The 26,927-nt window shown below is 45.1% G+C and overlaps 1 protein-coding gene across 3 annotated transcripts in view; it reads left to right on the forward strand.

Moving 5' to 3' along the window:
* The first annotated feature begins 16,745 nt into the window (after positions 1-16,745).
* Positions 16,746-26,927, forward strand: part of LOC144495572 (protein spire homolog 1-like) — a 266,677-nt gene continuing 256,495 nt past the window's right edge. For 2 of the 3 annotated variants that reach the window (XM_078215700.1, XM_078215699.1), the window contains exon 1: positions 16,746-17,209. In XM_078215700.1, coding sequence (XP_078071826.1) covers positions 16,933-17,209 — 277 coding nt within the window. In that variant the 5' untranslated portion in view covers positions 16,746-16,932. Of the gene's footprint in view, positions 17,210-18,968; positions 18,992-26,927 lie in introns of those variants that run through there. The other variant, XM_078215701.1, reaches the window with a different exon arrangement.

Consider the following 26,927-nt stretch of genomic DNA (forward strand, 5'->3'; position numbering starts at 1 on the left):
TATTTCTGGGTAAATCGGACTGTAGTTTCTGGTGTTCAGAGTTAAATATAAAAATCTGCTGTCAGAGACACATGTCTCATCCGCAGAGTGTGTGTGCTGTTGCTGTCCTCATAATTGACTTGGAACTGTTATCACTGTGAAGGAGTGAACCTGGGCAATTATACCCAAACTCTGCATTAAAAGTGACAGAAGAAGGTATGGCCTATGCATTTATGAGTTAGAGAGTTTTTAATAGCATAGTGAGTGATAATTACTGATGACCAACCTCTCTGAGCCTGAAAAATTGAATTTATAAATGTGGAATTTCATTCCTTCAGAGAAAAATAATGTCACAAAATATGTTTTTAAAAATACATACTTTTTAATTGTTCAACAAGCCCGTGTTATCTTTCCTTTAATTCCATCTTTATTTTGCTTATTGTACAAAATTCAAATCTCATTTATTGTCTCCTGCTTTAGGCTTCCGAGTCTGAACCCTGCAGATCTCAAAGCAGATTCACAATCTGATTGGTTGAAACTGTTGCTTTCCCTGTTCATGGGAATCTCTGTATGAAAAGCATCGCACCAAAACAGATGCCGGATTCATGGAAATCTCTGCTGACAAGTAACTGTCAGTGAGGTAAACAGTGAAAGTTGTTCTTTAGCCGCTGAAAGCAAAATCCAGGCCAATGTCTCCCTCCCTATCTGCATGGTGGGCGTACCTACACCACATTAAGTAGTCTCACAACTCCAGGTTAAAGTCCAACAGGTATATTTGGTAGCACGAGCTTTTGGAGTGTCGCTCCTTCATCAGGTGAGTGGAGGTTAGTTTACAAACACAACTCTCACCTGATGAAGGAGCGGTGCTCCTAAAGCTCGTGCTACCAAATAAACTTGTTGGACTTTAACCTGGTGTTGTGAGACTACTTACTGTGCCTACCCCAGTCCAACGCCAGCAACTCCACATCATGGCTACACCACATGGACTGTAGCAGTTCAAGAATGCGCCTCACCACCACCTTCTCAAGGGCAATTAGGGATGGGCAATTAAAAATATTGCACTAGCCAGCGAGACCATGAAAGAACTTTTAAAAAAATCATATTCTGCGCATAGAGTCGCGTAATGGATCATAGTTCATGTCCTGTTCAATCGTACATATAAATATAATGAGGTCAGCAACTAGAACAAGGTATCATAGCTCATTTACAGATTAAAGAATCTGTTCCTGCGTTCAACTTATTTCATGTGGATGTTCTCGAAGAGTTTTGTGTATTGATTGGTTTCTAATCCCAAATGCAAAACCTCTTTTAAAGATACAAATATTCAAAGACAATTTTCAATTCACTGTGCATTCAGCTATCTAAAAGATCAGTTGAGAAAGAGTAAGAAGTCTCACAAACACCAGGTTAAAGTCCAACAGGTTTAACCGGAATCACGAGCTTTCGGAGCGCTGCTCCTTCATCAGGTGAGAGGAGGTTAGTTCGCAAACACAATATATATGTGCCCTCCCCAATCCAACGCCGGCATCTCCACATCACAGCTGAAAAAGATACTATGGAGACTTTACAAGGTTCTGCCTTCCAAAAACAATTTCAGTGTTTAAGTCAACTAGAAGAAACTCTGGAGTTTTGTTTCCCGCTCTGTCCACGCCCAGTAACACCGTGTCACACAGTTTCTCATGTACATGGAAAATTGAACGTATTTCGTGTACATGAGGAAGCAACTTGACAGATGGCTCTTTACACCAGCTGTAACCATAGCAACTCTCCCTAACAACTGCTCTGGATTGTAGTACAATGGAAAAAAAGACTGTCTTAAAGAATCAAAGCACCACTAAAGAAAGGAAAAGCTTATTTTAAAATGATACCATCATTGGATGAAATTGTAATTGGTGTAATGAAATTGTGGGTGGCACAGTGGTTAGCACTGCTGCCTCACAGCGCCAGGGTTCAATTCCTGGCTTGGGTCACTGTCTGTGTGGAGTCTGCACATTCTCCCCGTGTCTGCATAGGTTTCCTCCGGGTGCTCCGGTTTCCTCCCACAGTCCAAAGATGTGCGGGTTAGGTTGATTGGCCAGGTTAAAAAAATTGCCCCTTAGAGTCCTGGGATGTGTGGGTTAGAGGGATTAGCGGGTAAAATATGTGGGGGTAGGGCCTGGGTGGGATTGTGGTCGGTGCAGACTCGATGGGCCGAATGGCCTCCTTCTGCACTGTAGGGTTTCTATGATTTCTATGATTCTGAAAGATGTGCTGGTTAAGTGGATTGACCCAAACAGGCGTCAGAATGTGGTGACTAGGGGAATTTCACAGTAACCTTATTGGAGCGTTAATGTAAGCTTTATTTGTGACTAATAAATTAACTTAAAAAAAACTTTTAATTATATTATCTATAAGGGGGCTGATTGAGATAGTACTTGAGTTAGAACAATGCAGAACTGCCTGACCAGAGTTATACTGCACAGTCCATATTCCTCTCTGATTGGGATTTGCCGGCTGATTTAAGTCCCAGTGCTAATAGAGAACTGACAGGGCTCTTGAATGTTGATAAGGTTAAAAATAATAGATAAAGATCTCCCACGAGATTAGTTTGCTACAACTATGTAACATACACTGTGTAACAAACTATACATTATAATGGTCTCACAGTATTTACCGAACTGTGAATGTTGTCACTTCAGTGGCTTCACATCTGGTTTTGCATTAATTTAAGTTGTGTATATGATTGTGTATATGATTAATTGCTTACAGCACCAGATGTTCCTGAATCCCATGTTTATTCCTGTTGAAAAGTAGATTTGCAAAACTAAGTAACTGGGTCTTTGTGGTTTGTGGATTATCCGACAGTGCTGGAATAGAGATTGCATTCAGCCGCATCGTCTTATGTACCAGTTTGTTGTTTCACTTTGTTATTATCACTGCCAGTAATGTTATCCTTGTGCTTGCTGACCTATATTGGCTCTCGCTTAAGCTATAGCTCAATTTTAAAACTCTCGTCCTTGTTTTCAAATTCCCCTCCGGACTCATCCCGTTCCCTTTCTTTGTAATCTCTACAACTCCTCAGATATCTGCATCCTTAGATTCTGGCCTCTTGAGCATCATCGATTGAAGGTGCGTTACCATTTACAACTCTGCCTCCAGCTTTCTAGACTCTAAAGCTCTGGAATCCCATTCCCACCCCCAACAAAATCTCTGCCTTTTGCCATTGTTTCCTTCGTTAAGATGTCCCTTGAAATTGAAACCTATCTTTTTGACCAAGCATTTGGGCGGCACGGTGGCACGGCTGCCTCACAGCGCCAGGGACCCAGGTTCAATTCCAGCCTCGGGTCACTGTCTCTCTGGAGTTTGCACATTTTCCACGTGTCTGCGTGGGTTTCCTCCGGGTGCTCCGATTTCCTCCCACACTCCAAAGGTATGCAGGTTGGGTTGATTGACCATGCTAAATTGACCCTAATGTCAAAGGGATTAGCAGGGTAAATGTGTGGGGTTACAGGAATAGGGCCTGGGTGGGATGTGGTCGGGTACCGAACCGATGGGCCGAATGGCCTCCTTCTGTACTGTAAGGATTCTATGATATGACCTCGCATCACCTTATGTGACTTAGTGCCAATTTTGAGTCATAGAGTCATAGAGATTTACAGCATGGAAACAGGCCCTTCAGCCCAACTTGTCCATGCCACCCTTTTTGTTGAAACCCCTAAACTAATCCCAATTGCCCGCATTTGGCCCATATCCCTCTATACCCATCTTACCCATGTAACTGTCTAAATGCTTTTTAAAAGACAGAATTGTACCCACCTCTACTACTACCTCTGGCAGCTTGTTCCAGACACTCACCACCCTCTGTGTGAAAAAATTGCCCCTCTGGACACTTGTATCTCTCCCCTCTCACCTTAAACCTATGCCCTCTGGTTTTACAATCCCCTACCTTTGGGAAAAGATATTGACTATTCCAGCTGATCTGTGTCCCTCATTATTTTATAGACCTCGACAAGATCACCTCTCAGCCTTCTACACTCCAGAGAAAAAAGGTCCCAGTCTATCCAGTCTCTCCTTATAACTCAATCCATCAAGCCCCGGTAGAATCCTAGCAAATCTTTTCTGCACTCTTTCTAGTTTAATAATATCCTTTCTATAATAGGGTGACCAGAACTGTACACAGCATTCCAAGAGTGGCCTTACCAATGTCTTGTACAACTTCAACAAGACGTCCCAACTCCTGTATTCAATGTTCTGACCGATGAAACCAAGCATGCTGAATGCCTTCTTCACCACTCTGTCCTTCAATTGGTGATGCTCAAGAGGCCAGAATCTAAGGATGCAGATATCTGAGGGGTTGTAGAGATTACAAAGAAAGGGAACGGGATGAGTCCAGAGGGGAATTTGAAAACAAGGACGAGAGTTTTAAAATTGAGCTATAGCTTAAGCGAGAGCCAATATAGGTCAGCAAGCACAAGGATAACATTACTGGCAGTGATAATAACAAAGTGAAACAACAAACTGGTACATAAGACGATGCGGCTGAATGCAATCTCTATTCCAGCACTGTCGGATAATCCACAAACCACAAAGAGTGACTTCACTTTCAAGGAGCTATGAACCTGTACCCCTAGATCTTTTTGTTCTGTAACTCTCCCCAGCGCCCTACCATTAACTGAGTAGTCCTGCCCTGGTTCAATCTATCAAAATGCATCACCTCGCATTTGTCTAAATTAAACTCCACCTGCCATTCATCAGCCCACTGGCCCAATTGATCAAGATCCCGTTGCAATCGGAGATAACTTTCTTCACTGTCCACTATGCCACCAATCTTGGTGTCATCTGCAAACTTACTAATCATGCCTCCTATATTCTCATCCAAATCATTAATATAAATGACAAATAACAGTGGACCCAGCACTGATCCCTGAGGCACACCGCTGGTCACAGGCCTCCAGTTTAAAAAACAACCCTCTACAACCACCCTCTGGCTTCTGTCAAGAAGCCAATTTTGTATCCATTTAGATACCTCACCCTGGATCCCGTGAGATTTAACCTTATGCAACAACCTAACATGCGATATCTTGTCAAAGGCCTTGCTAAAGTCCATGTCGACAATATCAACTGCACTGCCTTCATCTACTTTCTTGGTTCCCCCTTCAAAAAACTCAATCAAATTTATGAGACATGATTTTCCACTCACAAAGCCATGCTGACTGTCCCTAATCAGTTCTTGCGTCTCTAAATGCCTATAGATACTGTCTCTCAAAATACCTTCCAACAACTTATCCACCACAGATGTGAGGCTCACTGGTCTGTGGTTCCCAGGCTTTTCCCTGCAGCCCTTTTTAAACAAAGGCACAACATTTGCCACTCTCCAATCTTCAGGCACCTCACCCGTGACTATCGATGATTCAAATATCTCTGCTGGGGGACCCGCAATTTCCTCCCTAGCCTCCCACAATGTCCTGGGATATACTTCATCAGGTACCGGGTATTTATCTACCTTGATGTGCTTTAAGACTTCCAGCACCTCTTTCTCTGTAATATGTACACTCCTCAAGACATCACTATTTATTTCCCCAAGTTCCCTTACATCCATGCTTTTCTCAACAGTAAATACTGATGAGAAATATTCATTTAGGATCTCACCCACCCCTTGTGGATCTGCACATAGATGACCTTGTTGATCCTTAAGAGGCTCTACTCTCTCCCTTGTTACTCTTTTGCTTTATGATGTTCCTATGAAAAGCACTGGGAAAAATCAGAAGGGGTTATTGCCATTGATGCACAATCAACAAGGTTTATTTTGAAAGTGACACTCCATAGGCCGGGGTTTCCCGGACTGCTGCAGAGGCGGCGAGCTATTGGGTGCCGATGGGATCTTCCAGTCCTGCTAAAGTCAATGGTCATTTGCGTGGCTCACCAGCCCTGCCGCCAGGGAACACATCATGTCGGGAGGGGGTCTAATTCAGTGGGACTGAAAAATCCCGCTGGTGGGAAAGGCTGGAAATCCCGCCCATAGGCTTTTCTTAGCTAAAGGTTTTAAAGGATATGGGGCAAAAGTGGGAAATGGTGGCGCAGTGGTAATCATGTGGGACTAATAATCCAGAGACCAGGGTGTGGAGACTTGGGTTCAAATCCCACCACGGCAACTGGTGGAATTTAAGTCAATTAATAAAAATCCAGGATATAAAGCTGGTTTCAGTGATGTTGATCTGGACAACTGTCATTGATTGTTGTAAAAATCCACCTGGTTCACTAATGTCCTTTAAGGAAAGAAATCTGCCGTCCTTACCTGGTCTGGCCTACATGTGACTCCAGATCCACAGCAATGTGGTTGACTCTTAACTGCCCAATGGAATGGACAAACAAGCCATTCATTTCAAGGGCAATTAGGTATGGCCAACCAATGCTGTCTGGACTTGCCAGCAACACCCACTCCCATTAAAGAATTTTATAAAATGTGGAGCGAGGTCACAAAGCTGTTCTGAATGCATTGACTGACGGAACAATCTTGAGAAACTAAATGGTCTCCTCCTGTTGCTTTGTTTTAGGTATTTTGCTGAGTTCTATTTTACATAGGTTTCTATCTTACATGGCACAACTGACCACAACTTGTAGTTGTGAATAGAAATAGCTCACGAGTGATGTAGACATGAATCCATTGGGTGGGATTTTATGGCCTTGCTCGGGTGAGACCAGAAATTCCCGCCCAAGGTCAACGGAGATTTCCGTTGTCGGACCCTCGCCTGCACCGATTCTGTGGCGGGTGAGGTGATCGAGTTCCAGCCATTATGTTTTGCTTTCCTCCTGTCCTGCTCATACCTACTCTTACTGGGAGATTAGCTGTCATCGTCACACACATTTCACTTGCACCATCCTCACACATCCACTGTAGCTCAGCTGCAACCGTTTTTGACACCCGTCACCCAACTATGCTTCGGTCAACCCCTCTTTCTGGTACTTTCCACTCACTGAAAGCAAGTGTGAGGGTATAGCAAGCAGTTGGGAAGGCAAATAGCATATTGGCCTTCGTTACAAGAGGGCTTGACTATGGGAGCAAAGATGTCTTACTGCAGCTGCACAGAGCCTTGATGAGACCACACCTGGGGGATTGTGTGTAGTTTTGTTCTCCCTATCACAAAAAGGATATCCTTGCCATGGAGGGAGTGCAGCGAAGGTTTACCAGACTGATACCTGGGATGGCAGGATTGTCATATGAGGAGAGTTTGGGTTGAATGAAACAGAGAAGCAAAGAAACTAAGAGCAAGAGTAGGCCATTCAGCCCTTCGCAACTGCTCCACCATTCAATATGATCATGGCTGATCCTTTATCTTAATGCCATATTCCTGCTTTCTCCCCATACCGCTTAATGCCAATAAAAAATTGTCTTATCTCTTTCCTGAATACATTCAGTGACTTGGCTTCCACAGCCTTCTGTGGTAGAGAATTCCTGAGGTTCACCACCCTCTGAGTAAAGAAATCTTTCCTCATCTCAGTCCTAAATGGTCTACCCTGTATTCTGAGACTGACCACCCTGGTTCTAGATTCCCCGACCAGGGAAAACATCCTCCCTGCATCCAGTCTGTCCAGCCCTGTTAGAATTCTATACGTTTCAATCAAATCTCCTCTTATCCTTCTAAACTCCAGTGAATACAAGTCTAGTTGAACCAATCTCTCCTCATAGGACAGTCCCGCCAACACTGGTATCAGCCTAATGAACCTCCGCTGCACTCTCTCTATGGCAAGTATATCCTTTCTTATGTACAGAGAGCAAAACTGCATGGAATGCTCCAGGTGTAGTCTCAACAAGGCCCCGTTTACCTGCAGTAAGACAGCCCTACTTCTGAACTCAAATCCTCTTGCAATGAAGACCAATATACCATTTTTCTGTATTCACGGGAATTTAGAAGAATGAGAGGGTTTCTCATTGAAAATCAATTTGAATTTGATAATCAGCCATGTTCAAAATGGATGCGGAGCAGGCTTGAGGGAGGGCGGACAGCCTAATCCTGCTTCTATTTTCTATGTTTGACAGTATAAAATATTGACAGGGCTGGACAGGTTGAATGCAGGGACGTTGTTCCCTCTGGCTGGAGGGTTGAGAACATGGGGTCACAGTCTCAGGATATGGGGTGGGTCATTTAGGACTGAGACAAGGAGAAACTTCTTCACTCAGAGACTGGTGAACCTGTGCCTCAGAAGGCTGTGGAGGCCAAATCACTGAATATATTTAAGAAGGAAATAGGTGGATTTCGAGACTCTAAAGGTCTTGAAAGAGGTATGGGGAGAATGTGGGAGTGTGGTGTTAGGGATCGGCCATGATCAGGTTGAATGGTGCAATAGGCTCGAAGAGCCTGGGCGCCACGGTGTCACAGTGGTTAGCATTGCTGCCTCACAGCGCCAGGGACCCGGGTTTGTATTCCTTGGGTCACTGTCTGTGTGGACTCTGCATGTTCTCCTCATGTCTGCGTGGGTTTCCTCCGGGTGCTCCAGTTTCCTCCCACACTCCAAAGATGTGCAGGTTAGGTGGATTGGCCATGCTAAATTTCCCCTTAGTGTCAGGGGGGACTAGCTAGGGTAAATGCATAGGGTTATGGGGATAGAGCCTGGGTGGGATTGTGTTCGATGCAGACTCAATGGGCCTAATGGCCTCCTTCTGCACTGTAGGGATTCTATAAATCCTACTCCTGCTCCTATTTTCTATGTTTATTTGCCCTATAGGAGAATTTCATTCGCTTTTTGTTCAAATGGCTACATTTCTTTCCTGGATGTCACTTTTTAGATAAAAGCAAAATTCCGCGGATGCTGGAATCTGAAACAAAAGCAGAAAATGCTGGAAAATCTCAACAGGTCTGACAGTATCTGTGGAGAGAGAATTGAGCCAACGTTTTGAGTCTGGATGAGTCAGCTCTGACCAAGAGTCATCTGGACTCGAAACATTGGCTTTATTCTCTCTCCACAGATGCTGTCAGACCTGCTGAGATTTTCCAGCATTTTCTGTTTTTGTCACTTTTTAGAGTTTTTTTTTGCTCTTACAATTTCACGCACCTCTTCGTTTGTCTTATGGTCTGTACATGGAATTTTAACCATTCGTTTGAGTATTCACGTAACAAAGGCATCTATTTACTGCCACCGATCTTTACTTATTTATTTTTCTTCCTAAGTTTGAAGTTTACTTAAAGTTTATTTATTAATGTCACAAGCAGGCTTACCTTAACACTGCAATGAAGTTACTGGGAAAATCCTCTAGTCGCCACACTCCGGCACCTGTTCGGGTACACTGAGGAAGGATTTAGCGTGGCCAATGCAACTAACCAGCACGTCTTTCAGACTGTGGGAGGAAACCGGAGCATCCGGAGGAAACCCACGCAGACACAGGGAGAACATGCAAACTCCACACAGACAGTGACCCAAGCCGGGAATCGAACCCGGGTCCCTAGCGCTGTGAGGCAGCAGTGCTAACACCTTGAGAAGGTGGTGGTGAGCCACCTTCTTGAACCACTGCAGTCCATCTGGTGCAGGTATGCCCACGCTGCTGTTAGGGAGGGAGTTCCAGGATTTTCATTCAGTGATCGTGAAGGAACAGCGATATATTTCCAAGTCAGGATAATGTGTAGCTTGCAAGTGCAACTGGTTCCCTTGTCCTTCCAGGTGATTGATGTGGGGATAGGGAAGGTGTTGTTGAAGGAGTCTTGCTGAGTTGCTGCAGTGCCTCTTGTATGTAGTACATACTGCTGCCACTGTGTATTGGTGATGGAGGGAGGGAATATTTAGGTGGTGGGTGGGTTGTCTATCCCAGCAGGCTGCTTTGTCCTGGATGGTGTGATGGTGTTGAGCTTCTTGAACATTGTTGGAGCTGCACCCATCCAGACAAGTGGAGATTATCCCATCACACTCCTGGCTTGTGCCTTGTAGATAGTGGACAGGCTTAGGGGAGTCAGGGTGTGAGTTACTCTTTGCAGAATTTACAGCCTCTGGCCTGCTCTCATAGTCACAGTATTTATATGGTTGGTGAAGTTCAGTTTCTCATCAATGGTAATAACCCCCCAGGATGTTGATAGTGGAGGATTTCAGTGATTCAGCCATTGATTGTCATATGGAGATAATGAAACAGAGGCCCTATCTACTCTCTCTTTGGGGCGGCACGGTAGCACAGTGGTTAGCACTGCTGCCTCACAGCGCCAGGGACCCAGGTTCGATTCCCGGCTTGGGTCACTGTCTGTGTGGAGTTTGCATGTTCTCCCTGTGTCTGCGTCGGTTTTCTCGGGTGCTCCAGTTTCCTCCCACAGTCCGAAAGACGTGCTGGTTTGGCCATGTTAAATTCTCCCTCAGTGTACCTGAACAGGCACCGAAGTGTGGCGACTAGGGGATTTTCATAGTAACTTCATTGCAACATTAAGGTAAGCCTACTTGTAACTAATACTTAAACTCTCTTAATATCATGGGTATTATTTATCCCCAACCTAACATCACTAACAATATGTTTTCTGGTCAATAATTCATTGGTGTTGGTGGGATCTTGCTGTGTACAAATTGGCTGTTGCAGTAACTCACTCCCTGACTCTCCAAAGCCTGTCCACCTTCTTCAAGGCAGAAATAAGGAGTGTAATGGAATATTCTCCACCTTCCTGGTTAGGTGCAGCTCCAACAACAACTGAGATACACTAGACATACACAGTAAGCTCCCACTAGAGAGGTGATACTCTGGTGATGTTGATTGGGGGCATTTGTATAAAAATAGTGAGTGCAAAACGAAAGATGCTAAGATATTAACCGGGGTGAAACTTAAAATCAGAAAAGAAACAGCGAGGAAACATTGAGATTTTGTTGATATGTCTGTGGCAAGCAGAGAGTTAGAAGTGTCACCCTTATCACCCACATGAAGACAAGTGTGGGGCTAACAGATTGACTCACAGTCAGTTGAAGCAGTTAAAGTAGCTTATCACAACTGGAGGATGTCGGTTGTATTCTCAAACTGTAATGTGAAGTGATGGAGAATATAATGAACAATAATGAAATGAGCAAACAGCTGGAAGGTTCAGAGGCGGTCAGGCCTAGAAAGAATGCATCTGATGTCTCTGAAAACAAGCTGGAACTCCTGACGCGTGGAATCTATCATGCCGATTGTGAATCAGAAACATGAAATGCTATACAGCATTTTCACTAGCACCTGAAACAGACCGAGTAATATTCAGAATGAGATTCTTTTTTTGAGAGTTGATTGTTCCCAGTGCAGCTGTGGCAAACAAGTACATTGACTCCATCAGTCCTTAGAATCATCACAGGATCCCTACAGCGCAGAAGGAGGCCATTTGGCCCATCGAGTCTGCACCGACCACAATCCCACCCAGGCCCTATTCCCATAACCCCACATATTTACCCTAGCTAGTCCCCCTGATACTAGGGTCAATTTAGCACGGCCAATCAAACTAACTCGCACAATTTTGGACTGTGGGAGGAAACCGGAGCACCCGGAGGAAACCCATGCAGACATGGGGTGAAGGTGTAAACTTCACACAGACAGTGACCCGAGGCCGGAATTGAACCCGGGTCCCTGGCGCTGTGAGACAGCAGTGCCACCGTGCCGCTACAGGCTCAAAGGCTTCACAACCTCAGCACCTGTGAAGCAGGTCAGACCCCACATCCAGTCCATTAGCAGTACTGCCTACTTCCACCTCCCAACCATTGCTCATCTCCAGCCTTGCCTCGCCTCATCTCCTGCTGAAATCTTCATCCATGGACTATTCCAATGCTCTCCTGGCCAGACTCTCATCTTCCACCGTCTCAAAATTGGAGCTCCACCAAAACTCCATATCCTGTCTTGCAACAGGTCTGCTTTACCAGCGCCATGGATTTGCTGGCTTACGTTAGCTTCAGGGCTAATTGTGTATCAATTTTAAAATTCTCATGTTGTTCTCAAATCCATCCATTGCCTTGCTCTTCTCTATTTCTTTTTTTAAATTCATTCTTGGGACATGGGCATCGCTGGCTGGCCAGCATTTATTGCCCATCCCTGGTTGCCCTTGTTCAGAGGGCAGTTGAGAGTTAACGACATTACTGTGGCTCTGGAGTCACAATGTAGGCCAGACCAGGTAAGGATGGCAGATTTCCTTCCCTAAAGGGCATTAGTGAACCAGATGGGCTTTTTCCGACAATCACCAGTGATTTTAAGGTCATCATCAGGTTCTTAATTCCAGATATCTTTTATTCAATTCAAATTCCACCATCTGCCTTGGTGGGATTTGAACTCGGATCCCAGGAATGTTAGCTGAGTTTCTGGATTAATTGTCCAGCAATAATACCACCGGGCCATCACCTCACCTCGCCCAGCCCTACACAACTTTGGGAATTTTGTGTTCCTCCAATTCGGAACTGTTCTGTGTCCCCCATTTCCTTTGCCCCACCATAGGCAGCTGTCTAGGCTCTAAACTCTGGAATCCCCTCCCTAAACCTCCCCGTGTATCCCCCTCTCTCTTCTCTGACAAAATGCCTAGTTACCTGTCCTAATATTTCCTTATGTGACTCCCTGTCAAATTTTTGTCCGATCGCTCTTGTGAGGTGTTTGGAGGTGTTATCCTATGGTAAAAGTGTTATATAAATGGAAGTTGTTACTGCTGATGCATTATTCATTACATTTCCCTCCACTAGAATTTCCTCTTTCAATATAATGCAGTAAGGAAACTCTCATTTTGTTTGAAGCAAAGCCTCTAATTCCTGCAGCGTGAAAGCTGTGCCTGACGCATTAATTCAACAAAGCGTCAGCATCTGAAACAAAACAATTTAATCCCTTTTACTTCCTGATGGACCTGCCAACTATTTCCAGCACTTACGGTTCTCATTCTGACTTTCCAACTACAACTTGAGTCACGGCTGACAGGAGGGAAGAATAGTTTGCTTTGCTTCATCCCATTTCACCCCCCCCCCCATCTGTTTTTTTCATTTATCTTGCCTGTCTAATCCCAGCGTGGGAGGTTACTTGCTGTCACAATGTAGCAAATGTTGCAGTGTATCAAATATTTACAAGGATATGTTATTCTTCAATAAGAGAGAGTCTAACCACCTTCTTTGACATTCAATAGCTGGTGTAATCAGCAAGTTTGCGGATGACACGAAGATGGCTGGACTTGCGGATAGCGAAGAGCATTGTCGGGCAATACAGCAGGATATAGATAGGCTGGAAAATTGGGCGGAGAGGTGGCAGATGGAGTTTAATCCGGATAAATGCGAAGTGATGCATTTTGGAAGAAATAATGTAGGGAGGAGTTATACAATAAATGGCAGAGTCATCAGGAGTATGGAAACACAGAGGGACCTAGGTGTGCAAGTCCACAAATCCTTGAAGGTGGCAACACAGGTGGAGAAGGTGGTGAAGAAGGCATATGGTATGCTTGCCTTTATAGGACGGGGTATAGAGTATAAAAGCTGGAGTCTGATGATGCAGCTGTATAGAACGCTGGTTAGGCCACATTTGGAGTACTGCGTCCAGTTCTGGTCGCCGCACTACCAGAAGGACGTGGAGGCGTTAGAGAGAGTGCAGAGAAGGTTTACCAGGATGTTGCCTGGTATGGAGGGTCTTAGCTATGAGGAGAGATTGGGTAGACTGGGGTTGTTCTCCTTGGAAAGACGGAGAATGAGGGGAGATCTAATAGAGGTGTATAAGATTATGAAGGGTATAGATAGGGTGAACAGTGGGAAGCTTTTTCCCAGGTCGGAGGTGACGATCACGAGGGGTCACGGGCTCAAGCTGAGAGGGGCGAAGTATAACTCAGATATCAGAGGGACGTTTTTTACACAGAGGGTGGTGGGGGCCTGGAATGCGCTGCCAAGTAGGGTGGTGGAGGCAGGCACGCTGACATCGTTTAAGACTTACCTGGATAGTCACATGAGCAGCCTGGGAATGGAGGGATACAAACGATTGGTCTAGTTGGACCAATGAGCGGCACAGGCTTGGAGGGCCGAAGGGCCTGTTTCCTGTGCTGTACTGTTCTTTGTTCTTTGTTCTTTGTACCTTCACCGAATCCCCTGGCGGCATGGTGGCACAGTGGTTAGCACTGCTGCCTCACAGTGCCAGGGACCTGGGTTCAATTCCCGGCTTGGGTCACTGTCTGTGCAGAGTCTGCACGTTGTCTGCGTAGGTTTCCTCTAGATGCTCTGGTTTCCTCCCATGATTTGAAAGACATGCTGGTTAGGTGCATTGGCCATGTTAAATTCTCCCTCAGTGTACTCGAACAAGTGTCGGAGTGTGGTGACTAGGGGATTTTCACAGTAACTTCATTACAGTGTTAATGTAAGCCTACTTGTGACACTAATACATAAACTTTGAACACTATCATCATCCTAGGAGTTACCATTGACCAGAAACTAAATCGTATAAGTACTGTGGCTACAAGATCAGGTCAGAGGCTAGGAAACCTGCAGTGAGTAACTCACCTCCTGACTCCACAGAACCTGTCCACCATCTGTACAAGTCAGGAGTGTGGTGAATTACTCTCCACTTGCCTGGATGAATGTAGCTGCACTCAAGAAGCTTGACACCATCCAGGACAAAACAGTTCAATTTATCATTATCCCACCTTCAACATTTGCTTCCTCTATCACCCTGCACCACATTGGAAGCAGTATGTACCATCTACAAGATGCACTGCAGCAACTCACCAAAGGTCTTCGACAATACAGTCCAAATTTGCAACCTCTACCTTCTAGAAGGGCCACTGCAGCAGAAAGACAATTTCCCTTCCAACTGACCCACCATCCTGACTTGGAATTATATTGTTGTTCCTTCATTGCTGTTGACGGGTCAAAATCTTTGAACTCCGTCCCTAACAGCACTGAGGGAGTACCTACACCACATGGACTCCAACGGTTCCAGAAGGCAGATCATTACCAACTTCTCAACGGCAATTAGGGATGGGCAAGAAATGCTGGCCTAAGCCAGCATCCTGTGGATGGAGAAATTAAATTTGGGGAGAGCAGTGGCATTGTGGAATTGTTACTGGACTAGAGACCCAGGGTAATGCTCAAGGGTTCGTATCCCACCTTGGCAGATGGTGAAATTTGTATTTAATTAAACTCAGGAATTAAAAGTCTAATGATGACCATGAACCATTGTCAATTGCCGGGAGAAAAAAACCCCATCCGGTTCACTAATGTCTTTTAGGAAGGAAATCTGCCATCCTTACTTGGTCTGGTCTACATGTGACTCCAGAGCCACAGCAAAGTGGTTGACTCTTAAATGCCCTCAGAGATGGGCAATAAATGCCGGCCCAGCCAGCTACACCCACATTCCATGAATGAATATATAAAAAAACCAAAGAAATGCCACAGTGTTTAGCACTGCTGCTTCACAAAGCCAGGGACCTGAGTTCGATTCCCAGCTTGGGTCACTCTCTGTGTGGAATCTGCACGTTCTCCCATGTCTGTGTGGGTTTCCTCCGGGTGCTCTGGTTTCCTCCCACAGTCCGAAAGATGTGCTGGTTCGGTGGATTGGCCATGCTAAATTCTCCCTCAGTGTACCCAAACAGGTGCTGGAGTGTGGCGACTAGAGGATTTTCACAGTAACTTCATTGCAGTGTTAATGTAAGCCTACTTGTGACAAAAACAGCCAGCGTAATCAAGGACCCCACGCACCCCGGATACTCTCTTCCACCTTCTTCCATCGGAAAAAAGATACAAAACTCTGAGGTCACACACCAATTGACTCAAGAACAGCTTCTTCCCTGTTGCCATCAGACATTTTAATGGACCTACTAAGTTGATTTTTCTCTACACCCTAGCTATGACTGTAACATTACATTTTGCACCCTCTCCTTTCCTTCTCTATGTACGGTATGCTTTGTCTGTATAGCGTGCAAGAAACAATACTATTCACTATATACCAATACATGTGACAATAATAAATCAAATCAAATCAAAGTGCCTGCGTGTGTTTCCTCCAAGTGCTCTGGTTTCCTCCCACAGTCCAAAAGACGTGCTGGTTAGGTGCACTGGCCATGCTAAATTCGCCCTCAGTGTACCCGAACAGGCACTGGAGTGTGGCGACTAGGGGATTTTCACAGTACCCTCATTGCAGTGTTCATGTAAGCCTACTTGTGACAAAAGCAGCCAGCATGATCAAGGAACCCACGCACCCCGGACATTCTCTCTTCCACCTTTTTCCGTCAGGAAAAAGGTCCAAAAGTCTGAGGTCACGTACCAACCGACTCAAGAGCAGCTTCTTCCCTGCTGCCATCAGACTTTTGAATGGACCTACCTCTCTGCACCCTAGCTATGACTGTAACACTACATTTTGCACCCTTTCCTTCTCTATGAATGGTATGCTTTGTCTGTATAGCGCGCAAGAAACAATACTTTTCACCGTATACAAAGATGTGTGACAATAATAAATCAAATCAAATCACCAATGTGCAAATGCTGATGTAAGGACATAGTATACAGCAGTTTGGGGGGAAAAGGACATATAGAGGGTGCCTGCTGGAAGAAAAAAACAAGATATGAGTAAAAATAAGTCAGAACAAACCAAACCAAAGTAACACTATATTCTGCACCTTCTCATTTCCTTCTCTATGAATGGTATGCTTTGTCTGTATAGCGCGCAAGAAATAACACTTTTCACTGTATACAAATACATGTGAGAATAATAAATCAAATCAAAAATAAAAATGAACTAGATGAAGGAGGAGAGAAGGAGACGGGCGTTTGGACCACACGGTGTGATCGCTCTCTGCCTGCCTGGGAAGAGAGTCATATGATTGGAATGAATGAGAAGCTGCTGCTCTGTGAGTGTCAGAGAGTGAGTCTGTGTGAGTGAGTGAGGAGCTGCCAGTATAGCTGACAGGCACTGGGGATGATGGTGAGGCTGGAGGAGATGGTGCTGCCTTTATTGCCGATGGTTTAGGGGTTGATCGTGTGCGGTCCGCCCCCTCACCCCTCCACACACACACACACACAGCCAGCCGGCTTGTTCCAGGGACGATGGCAGAGCGATGCTCCCCTTCCCCGGCTGCCCAAGCCGAGTCGGAGCCCGAGTGTCAGGAGCTGAGCCTGGAGCAGATCCTGCGACTGTACAACCAGCCGCTGAACGAGGAGCAGGCTTGGGCCGTGTGCTTCCAGTGCTGCAGCAGCCTGCACCGACAGCGGCATCCTCCAGCCCCGCCGCCCGGGGACAGGCTGCCTTTCTGGGGCAGGCTGAGCGGCGCCAGGGCTGTCATCCTGCACCGGGACGGCAACATCAGCATCCGGGGAGAGCCAGGTAAGGACATGCAGCAGGGGTGGCAGCCAAGCAGCAGCTCCTGGGCTGAGAGAGACAGTGTGTTAGAATTAAATGACTGAAGCATCACAGCAGGGATCTGTCAGAGAATAGATTTCAAATGAAAAAGAGCAGGGATGATCTGTCAGGATGAGGTGGGAGTCGATGTTATTGTGGCTGGAACAGCTCACAGAGAGAGCCACAGATTCCAGTATTGGGAAGAGGAGCCCCAGATGGAGACAGGAGCTGGTGCTCTGAGGTGTTGGGGGGGAGAAGCTGCTGGGAGGCAGAGTCAGCAACAATAACAGGCCTGGAGGAGGGAGGGGAAAAGGCACTGAGCTGTAATTAAAGCAAAAAATATATTTTTTCCCCCCTCAAAAAAAAGATGTGAAGGATTGGGACAAAGCAAGAAAGCTTCTGGAGAGAAAAAAAAACAAAAGACAAAGCCTGTATCATGGAGTGTATAAATGCAGCACACAGCCTGGTAAAGGGAGAGTCAGTGGGCACCAGTGCTTCATTGTGACAGTAAGATTCCTACTGAGGCTGCAAGGTCACTCCAGCCTGGGATAAACAAGCTGCAAACGCCAGAGGTGGGCTGAGAGCAAGCACAATACATTTTCTGTTTTTGTCTCAGCACAATAATAATGATTCCTCAGGAGGGGCTGGTGAATAGATTATTAATAAGCAGGACAATGCCTGGTGCATGTGTGTGTGTGTGGGGAGGTGGGGTGTTATGGGGACAGCACTCATTAATAAAAAGCACCAATTCTGTTATTGACAAAAAACAATAATTTAGACTAATAAATAAAGCCATCGGTATGCAGTAAAAATGGAGTGGGGTGTACCCATCACAGAAAAACCCAACAGATCATTCAGTCATCCTGGTTGGAGGAAACAAGAGGCTCCTTTATGGTCACAACCATTCATTTTCATGGGACAAACAGACAGAATTCAGGCCAAACATTCCCTGGAATAAAACGGGATCTTGATCTGTATAACTGCCTCTGATCATAATTATTAACAACATTCCATACGACAGCCAGAAGTGGGAAAGATATTGGCTGAGAGCTGTGTGCTTGTTTGATGGCATATTTAACACCATGCAGCGTGGTAGTGTGTTTCACTGGAGCAGGAGGGGAAGAAGTAACTGGACTGGGCAGGAATAAGTCTTGGGATGTTTGGGGTGGAACGGGGGGGGGGAGGGGGGCACTGGTGGGGATTTGCTGACTGAGACCAAACTCAAATAGGTTTTAAGGAAATTGGTAAGGTGGAAGGGGAACATTCTGGACCCCCGTAAGACTGGGGAACTCTGCTGCTCGAGGTGGGGATGATGGGAGAATGGATGTTGAAGAGGCCCAGGCCAGAGTTGGAATGTAGGAGCAACATTGAACCTTTCAACCCTATTCTGCGTCGTTTGATGTTCTTACCTATTTCAACACTATCAATGGCAATTGTTTCATAATCTCTTAGTCCCCTCGAGCAAACTCAGTCTTGAAAATTTTAATTGAACCAGCATCAGCGACCTTTCTGGGGAGGGAGTCCCCACTCTTGACTGTGGGGGAAAATGTATTTCCTGATTTCACTCCTGTATGGCCGAGGTCTAATTTTGAGATTAAGCCCCTTTTGTTTTGGGATTATTTTCTTCATTTATTGATTTGGGCATTACTGAAAAGGCCAGCATGCAAAGACCCAGAGGAGGTAATTCTGCCTTAGTGGCTATTTCAGAGAACAGTTAAGAGTCAACCACATTGCTGTGGCTCTGGAGTCAAGCGTAGGCCAGACCAGGTAAGGATGGCAGATTTCCTTCCCTGAAGGACATGAATGAATCCAATGGGATTTTATGATAATCCAGCATCTTTATGCTCACCGTTGCTGATAGTACTTATTTTTCCCTATATTTTAGATTTGTTTTAAACTAACTGAATTCAATTCAGTAACCACAATAATAGGATATGAACTCGTAAACTCCTGAATGAGTCCAGGTTTCTGCAGTGTTAATCCAGTAATGTAACCACTATGCTACCATTGCTGTAGATACCGCCACTACTGAAAATAGGCGTGCTAACCCTAATTCCTTATTCGTGCAAATTCCTTAATCTGATCACCCTAAAACCATCTAAACTTGTGCAATCTGTCTTCATAATTTAATGCTTGAGGCTTTAGTGTGATTCTGGAAAACTCGAGTTGTATTCTATTCAAAACTTAGGGTGGAAACTACCAAGTTCTGGAGCTTATCAGACATCCCTTTGTTTTAACCATTTTGCATTTTATTTCTCACAGTAAGTCCATTCCTTTTTTTTTGATCTCAGGCACTGCTTAGTGGGTAACATGTTCATTCACCACATCAGTAGATTGTAGGTTCAAGTTCCACGCTGGAGATCTGAGCACATCATTTAAACTGCAACTACAATGTAGCATTAAGGGAGTGCTTCATTGTTGGAAGTGTTATCTTTTGGATGAGATCTTAAACCATTTAAATTCCTTGAATATGTTCAGAATAGCTTTCTAGAACAATATGTTTCAGAACCAAAGAAGGAACTGGTTATATTGGATTTAGTGATGAGTAACTACATAGGATTAGTTAACAATTTGACGGTAGTGGAGCAGTTCGCAAAAAGTTACCATAAAGCAATGGAGTTTGATATTAAGGGCTGGTTTTTCACCATCGAAGCAGGAAACTCGAGTTGGGAAATATCCCTACTCAGCAAACCTGTTTCCTTTAAAAGAGCCCACCATATTTTTGTTCAGGGAGGCGGGGTGAGAGGGAGTCAGACCTACCTCCTGCAGAAGAAGTTCAGAGGTAGCCACGAAGACAGGTGTGTGCTGAGGCGGGCAGCTTAGAAGACTTGCCTCGGTTCTCTGAAGCTTTGGCCGAATTATATAAAAGACCTTCTCGCCCTCTCTACTCACCCCACCCATTCCCATGCCCCCTCAAATCACCAGTGCCAACCTCGTGTTCGCCGTAGCATTTCCATGGCCCCACAGAGCCCCCGTGCTACCATCTCCAAGTCCCCGCATACTCCACTTTCTACCTTCACAGTCACCCACCTCGTATCCACCAGGCACCTCTATTCTGTTACCACATCACAGACATTAATCCTTAAATAACCCCTTAAAATTGTCAGTCAATGTGTGAACTCAGCCACCCTGCTGAGATTAACGGGTTTGGAGCTTTTGAAACTCAGCCAAGCATTCATAATAGGCTCAGCTTTAATGACAACCGTTGGAAAATGTCAACAGTTATTGAAACTGCAGGGAATAATGCCTAATGATTTTTTTCTAAGGTAATCAATGCACTCCAGCAGACAGTGTCATCATTTTTACTCTAACTGAAAGTTGCAACCCTTTTTCTAATTTTTAAAAGGCTGGAGGTTTAAATAACTTTAGATCATCAGACTTAAATGCATCTTATCCAAGTGGTAATCCAGGTAATCCAGTCCTCTCAGGTGGATACAAGAGATCCCCACAGCCTATCTTAAAAAGAGCAGGAGCGACATCATGTCTTCCTCATTAATATTTATCCTTCAACCAACTTCACTAAAATGGTTATTTGCTGTTTGTGGGAGCTTAATGTGTGCAAATTAAAAGCTATATTTCCTCCATTGCAACCATGACTACACTTCAAAATCTTTCATTACTTGGACTTGGGACATCCTGAAGTCATGAAAGCTGGAATTATAGAATCCCTACAGTGCAGAAGCAGGCTATTTGGCCCATTGAGCCTGCACTGATAACAATCCCAACCAGGCCCTAGCCCTGTAACCCCATGCATTTACCCCGCTAATCCCCCTGGCACTAAGGGGCAATTTAGCATGGCCAATCCCTCCTACCCGCACATCTTTGGACTGTGGGAGGAAACCAGAGCACCCGGAGAACGTACAAACATACTACATGAATTCAATTTTGTAATTGGGCGGCAGGGTAGCACAATGGTTAGCACTGCTGCTTCACAGCTCCAGGGACCTGGGTTCGATTCCCGGCTTGGGTCACTGTCTGTGTGGAGTTTGCACATTCTCCTCGTGTCTGCGTGGGTTTCCTCCGGGTGCTCCGGTTTCCTCCCACAGTCCAAAGATGTGCGGGTTAGGTTGATTGGCCATGCTAAGAATTGCCCCTTAGTGTCCTGAGATGTGTAGGTTAGAGGATTAGCGGGTAAATATGTAGGGATAAGGGGGTAGGGTCTGGGTGGGATTGTGGTCGGTGCAGTCTCGATGGGCCGAATGGCCTCTTTCTGCACTGTAGGGATTCTATGAATACTTTCTTTTACCATGGATGTTTGATCCCCTTCACCTGTACCGCAAACAGATACAAAAGGTGAGATTTTCCAGGAATTCCTATCTGAAGTCAATGGATTTTTGCTGATGTGTTGAATGGGGCGGCATGGTGGCACAGTGGTTAGCACTGCTGCCTCACAGCACCAGGGACCCGGGTTCAATTCCTGGCTTGGGTCACTGTCTGTGGGGAATCTGCACGTTCTCCCCGTGTCTGCATGAGTTTCCTCCGGGTGCTCTGGTTTCCTCCCACAGTCTAAAAGACGTGCTGGTTAGGTGCCTTGACCCGAACAGGTGCCAAGGTGTGGCCACTAGGACAATTTCGCAGTAACTTCTTTGCAGTGTTAATGTAAGCCTTACTTGTGACTAATAAATAAACTTTAAACTCTAAAATGTTCTGTCCTGGCCATGGTGCTTCCTGTGGTGGTTGGGAAAATTACCAAGTTTGCCATTTTCTTATTATCCATTTTAATCGTGCCTGCATCAGACTTTAATGGGCCCACCTTGCGTTAAGTTAATCTTTCTCTACACCCTAGCTATGACTGTAACACTACATTCTGCACCATATCCTTTCCTTCTCTATGAACAGTATGCTTCATCTGTATAGCATGCAAGAAACAATATTTTTGACTGTAAACCAATACATGTGACAATAATAAATCAAATCCAAATTAAATAACATTCGCTTTTCGCACTCTCTTTCTTGTAAACTCTGCCCTTGTAATGTTTACTTCAGTCTTGAGCCTTTCACTACTTTCTTTTGTATCCCTTTGTTACTTTTTCCACCTCTCCCAGTACACTGGATAACCACTTTTCATTGGATATATATATTTTATTTCTTTGTATTACTTTTTAATTGGCTTTGTTATTGGCTCATTTGTTGACCATGGCTGTTTTACAAATGGAGTCTTTGCCCTTTAATGGTATGAACATATTTTACGTCATACCAACTATTTCCATGAATACTTCTGATGCCCATTGTTTGACTGTGGCTTTACCCAATAACAAGTTGGATCTGTTTACATAAAATTAGTCTGCCTTATTTAAACTAAACACCTTAGTTGATGACTCTCCCTCTCATTGTTGGGCTTAATATTAAATTCAATTGTTTATGGTTGCTAATTGCAAACTGCCCCATTAAAGTCATAGGGCAGAATTTTACCGGCAGGTCCTGCCTGAGGCCAATGGAGAATACCATTCTTCGAGCCTCGCCCACCCCCGGAATTGGGGCGGGCGTGCCGGTAAAATAGCAGCCATAGAGTCACAGAGTAATACAGCACGGAAACAGGCCCTTTGGCCCAACCGGTCCATTCCGACCATGGTGCCCTCCTGTCTAGTCTAAATTGCCTGCGTCTGGCCCATATCCCATTAATCCTTTCCCATCCATGTACTTATCCAAATGCTTTTTAAATGTTGCTATTGAACCTGCCTCAACCACTTTCTCTGGCAGCTCATTCCATATCCGCACCACCCTCTGTGTGAAGAAGTTGCCCCTCAGGTCCCTTTTAAAATTTTCCCCTCTCACCTTAAATCTATGCCGTCTAGTTTTCAATTCCCCTTCCCTGGAAAAAAGACTATGTGCGTTCACCTATCTATGGCCCTCATAATACACCTCAATAAGATAACCCCTCATTCTCTTACGTTCGAAGGAATAAAGTTCTATCCTGGCCAACCACTCCCTATAACTCAGGCCCGCGAGTCCTGGCAACATCCTCGTAAACCTCCTTTGCACTCTTTCCAGTTTATCAATGTCTTTCCTATAACAGAGTGATCAAAACTGTACACAACACTCCAAGTGCAACCTCACCAGCAACTTATACAACTGGAACATACTGTTCCAATTCCTATACTCAATGCTGTCAGATTAAAGGGTACGATGGAATTGCCATTCCAGAGATAAACTCAATTACTGTCAGATTATTAAGTAGTTTGATGTTGTTACTCACCACTAAGTCCAAAGCAGCCAGTTCTTTTTTTGGTTCTAAAACATTTTGTTCTAGAAAGCTACTCTGAATATATTCAAGGAATTTAGATGAAATGGCTGTGGCTGAGTGGGGAGCATTCTTGTCTCTTGAGTCAGAAGGTTGAGGGTTGAAACTTTGCACCAGAGGCATGAGTATACAATTGAGGTTGACACTCCAGTGTGTGGGCAGGGGAGTGCTGCATTGTTGGAGATCCCACCTTTCCAATGACACTTCAGACCAAGGCTTCAACTGCTATCTGCAGTTGACTGTAAAAGATCCCAAGGTAATATTGTGAAGGAGAGCAGATCTCTCTGCCTGGTATCCTAATCAAGAATTATCCCTCTGTCAACATGAAAAAAACAGATTATCTAAAGACATCACATTGATGTTTGCGGGATCTCAGAATCATAGAATCCTACAGTACAGAAGAAGTCCATTTGGCCCATTGAATCTGCACCGACCACAATCCCTTCCAGGCCGTATCCCCATAACCCCATGTATTTACCTAGCTACTCCCCCTAACACTAAGGTGCAATTTAGCATGGCCAATCCACCTAACCCACACATCTTTGGACTGTGGGAGGAAACCGGAGCACCTGGAGGAAACCCACGGAGACAAGGAGAGAATGTGTAAATTCCACACAGACAGTGACCCAAGCCGGGAATTGAACCCGGGTCCCTGACGCTGTGAAGCAGCAGTGCTAACCACTGTGCCACCGTGCCAACCCTTGCTCTGTAAGAATTGGCTGCCATTGGCTCTGAGCAATATTTCTGCCCTCCTCTCTCTCCAAATTCTCTGCCCCTTCTGAAGATCTTACAGGTTGGAATATTTAACTCCCAGTCATAACCTGTGGCCCACATCTCTGGAATGGCAACTCCATCCGACCCTTTAAGGTCAGTCAGATTCACCAGACTGATTCCTGGGGTGGCAGGATTGTCCTATAGGTGAGATTGAGGAGACTGGGCCTGTGTTCTCTAGAGTTTAGGAGAATGAGAGGGAATCTCATTGAAATGTACAAAATTCTTACAGGACTAAACAGAGTTGATACAGGACGGAATTCTGTTCCGCAGACTGATATGGAGGCTCATTTATTGAGTCTGTTCAAGACAGAAGTGGATAGATTTCTAGTTATTAAGTTTAAAGTTTATTTATCAGTGTCACAAGTAGGCTTACATTAACATTGCAATGAAGTTACTGTGAAGATCCCCTAGTCGCCACACTCCGCCGCCTGTTCGGGTACACTGAGGGAGAATTTAACATGGCCAGTGCACCTAAACAGCACATCTTTCGGACTGTGGGAGGAAACCGGAGCACCCGGAGGAAACCCACGCAGACACGGGGAGAACGTGCAGAGTCCGCACAGACAGTGACCCAAGCCGGGAATTGAACCTGGGTCCCTGGCACTATGAGGCAGCAGTGCTAACCACTGTGCTACCGTGCCGCCCATATTAAAAATATCAAGGGATATGGAGATGCTGCAGGAAAATGTTATTGATGATAGTCAGTCATGACTGGATCAGTCATGATCCAACTGAATGATAGATCAGGCTTGACGGGCTGAATGGCCTACTGCTGCTCCTATTTCCTATATTACTATGTTTCTAAGGTGAATTTGTGCTTCTAACTCACTTGTTACATCTCTTATGTGATGTGCATTTTCAAATAGAACTCTGATGTGTAACTGCCCATTTGCTTGGCTGGTAATTTTACAACAATTTTTCAGTTAAAATGCTTTTCTTTCCTCTAGCTAATTTAGTTATTTCACCATTGCTTACTTTACCCTGGGGGGGGGGGGGGGGGGGGGATCTTGTTACAGAGGAAAGGAAAGGAAAGGGCAGAGAGGGATATGTAGTTGAGGGCAAGGCTTTTTAAATTGATAGAGAATGAATGAAGGTTGGTAAGAAGAGGTTGTTTGAATAGTGGGAATGAATACTGATGGAGTACTGGACAAGATACAGACAGTAAGAGTTACAGGGAGAGTTACAGAACAAAGAGATCTAGGGGTACAGGTTCATAGCTCCTTGAAAGTGGAGTCACAGGTGGACAGAGTGGCGAAGAAGGCATTCAGCATGCTTGGTTTCATCGGTCAGAACATTGAATACAGGAGTTGGGACGTCTTGTTGAAGTTGTACAAGACATTGGTAAGGCCACACTTGGAATACTGTGTGCAATTCTGGTCACCCTATCATAGAAAGGATATTATTAAACTCGAAAGAGTGCAGAAAAGATTTACTAGGATGCTACCGGGACTTGATGGATTGAGTTATAGGGAGAGGATGAATAGACTGGGACTATTTTCTCTGGAGCGTAGGAGGCTGAGGGGTGATCGTACAGAGGTCTATTAAATAATGAGGGGCACAGGTCAGCTAGATAGTCAATATCTTTTCCCAAAGGTAGGGGAGTCTAAAACTAGAGGGCATAGGTTTAAGGTGAGAGGGGAGAGATACAAAAGTGTCCAGAGGGGCAATTTTTTCACACAGACGGTGGTGAGTGTCTGGAACAAGCTGCCAGAGGTAGTAGTAGAGGTGGGTACAATTTTATCTTTTAAAAAGCATTTAGATAGTTACATGGGTATGATGGGTATAGAGGAATATGGGCCAAATGGGGCAATTGGGATTAGTTTGGGGGTTTTAAAAAAACAAGGGCGGCATGGACAAGTTGGGCCAAAGGGCCTGTTTCCATGCTGTAAACCTCTATGACTCTACGGATTTAACAAGTTGAAGTGGGTGAATGGTGAGATTTGCAAAGTTGGCATGGAGACCTTTTGAGGAAATAAGCCTTGTAGGATCCTGGACAGAGGCCCAGATCTTTGGTCCCTGAACTCCTCCATTCAAAGGTTCTCAGTCACTTGCTCAAATTCCTTCATGGCCTTGTATGCTTCCTGTCTGCAGCCTGACAGCTCTATTAGATCGCTGTAATTCTGGCCAACTCCCTCATTTCAACATTGGCAGACTTGCCTTCACCTGCCTGGGCCTAAACTCTGGAAACATCCACCCCCTCATTCCTTCCAACTCCCTGAAACTTCTCAGACTTTCTCTCTCCTCCCTTAATACTCTCCCTGAAACTTGCCTCTTTTGATGAGCTTTTGGTTATTGTCCTTACCGCTCCTCCTTTGTCTGAGTGTCAATTTTTGTCTGATCATTGCGCTTCCGTCAGAAGCTCCCTTTCCACGCCAGGTACCCTCCTCCCTCCCCCACACCCCCAAGGTCTGGTGACCACTGGATCTCCCTGACCCCTCCTCCTCCAGCTCTCCCCCAGTACCCCTAACGCCTTCTCTCCAACCCCCCCAGGCCTACCTTGCCCTCTCTGCCCTGGGACACCCAAACCCAGGACATGGGGTCTGACATGTTGAAGCACTTCCTATTCTGTTGGGTCCATTCATTCGTTTGAATAGATGAGGACAGCACTGGTACGAGTTTTAAAACGGTTTTCTTTTATTGAACAGAACCTAAAAAGATTAACATGAGAGAAACGAAAAGAAAAAAATA

This window comes from Mustelus asterias, chromosome 7, assembly GCF_964213995.1.
Source record: "Mustelus asterias chromosome 7, sMusAst1.hap1.1, whole genome shotgun sequence".
Taxonomy (NCBI): Eukaryota; Metazoa; Chordata; class Chondrichthyes; order Carcharhiniformes; family Triakidae; genus Mustelus; species Mustelus asterias.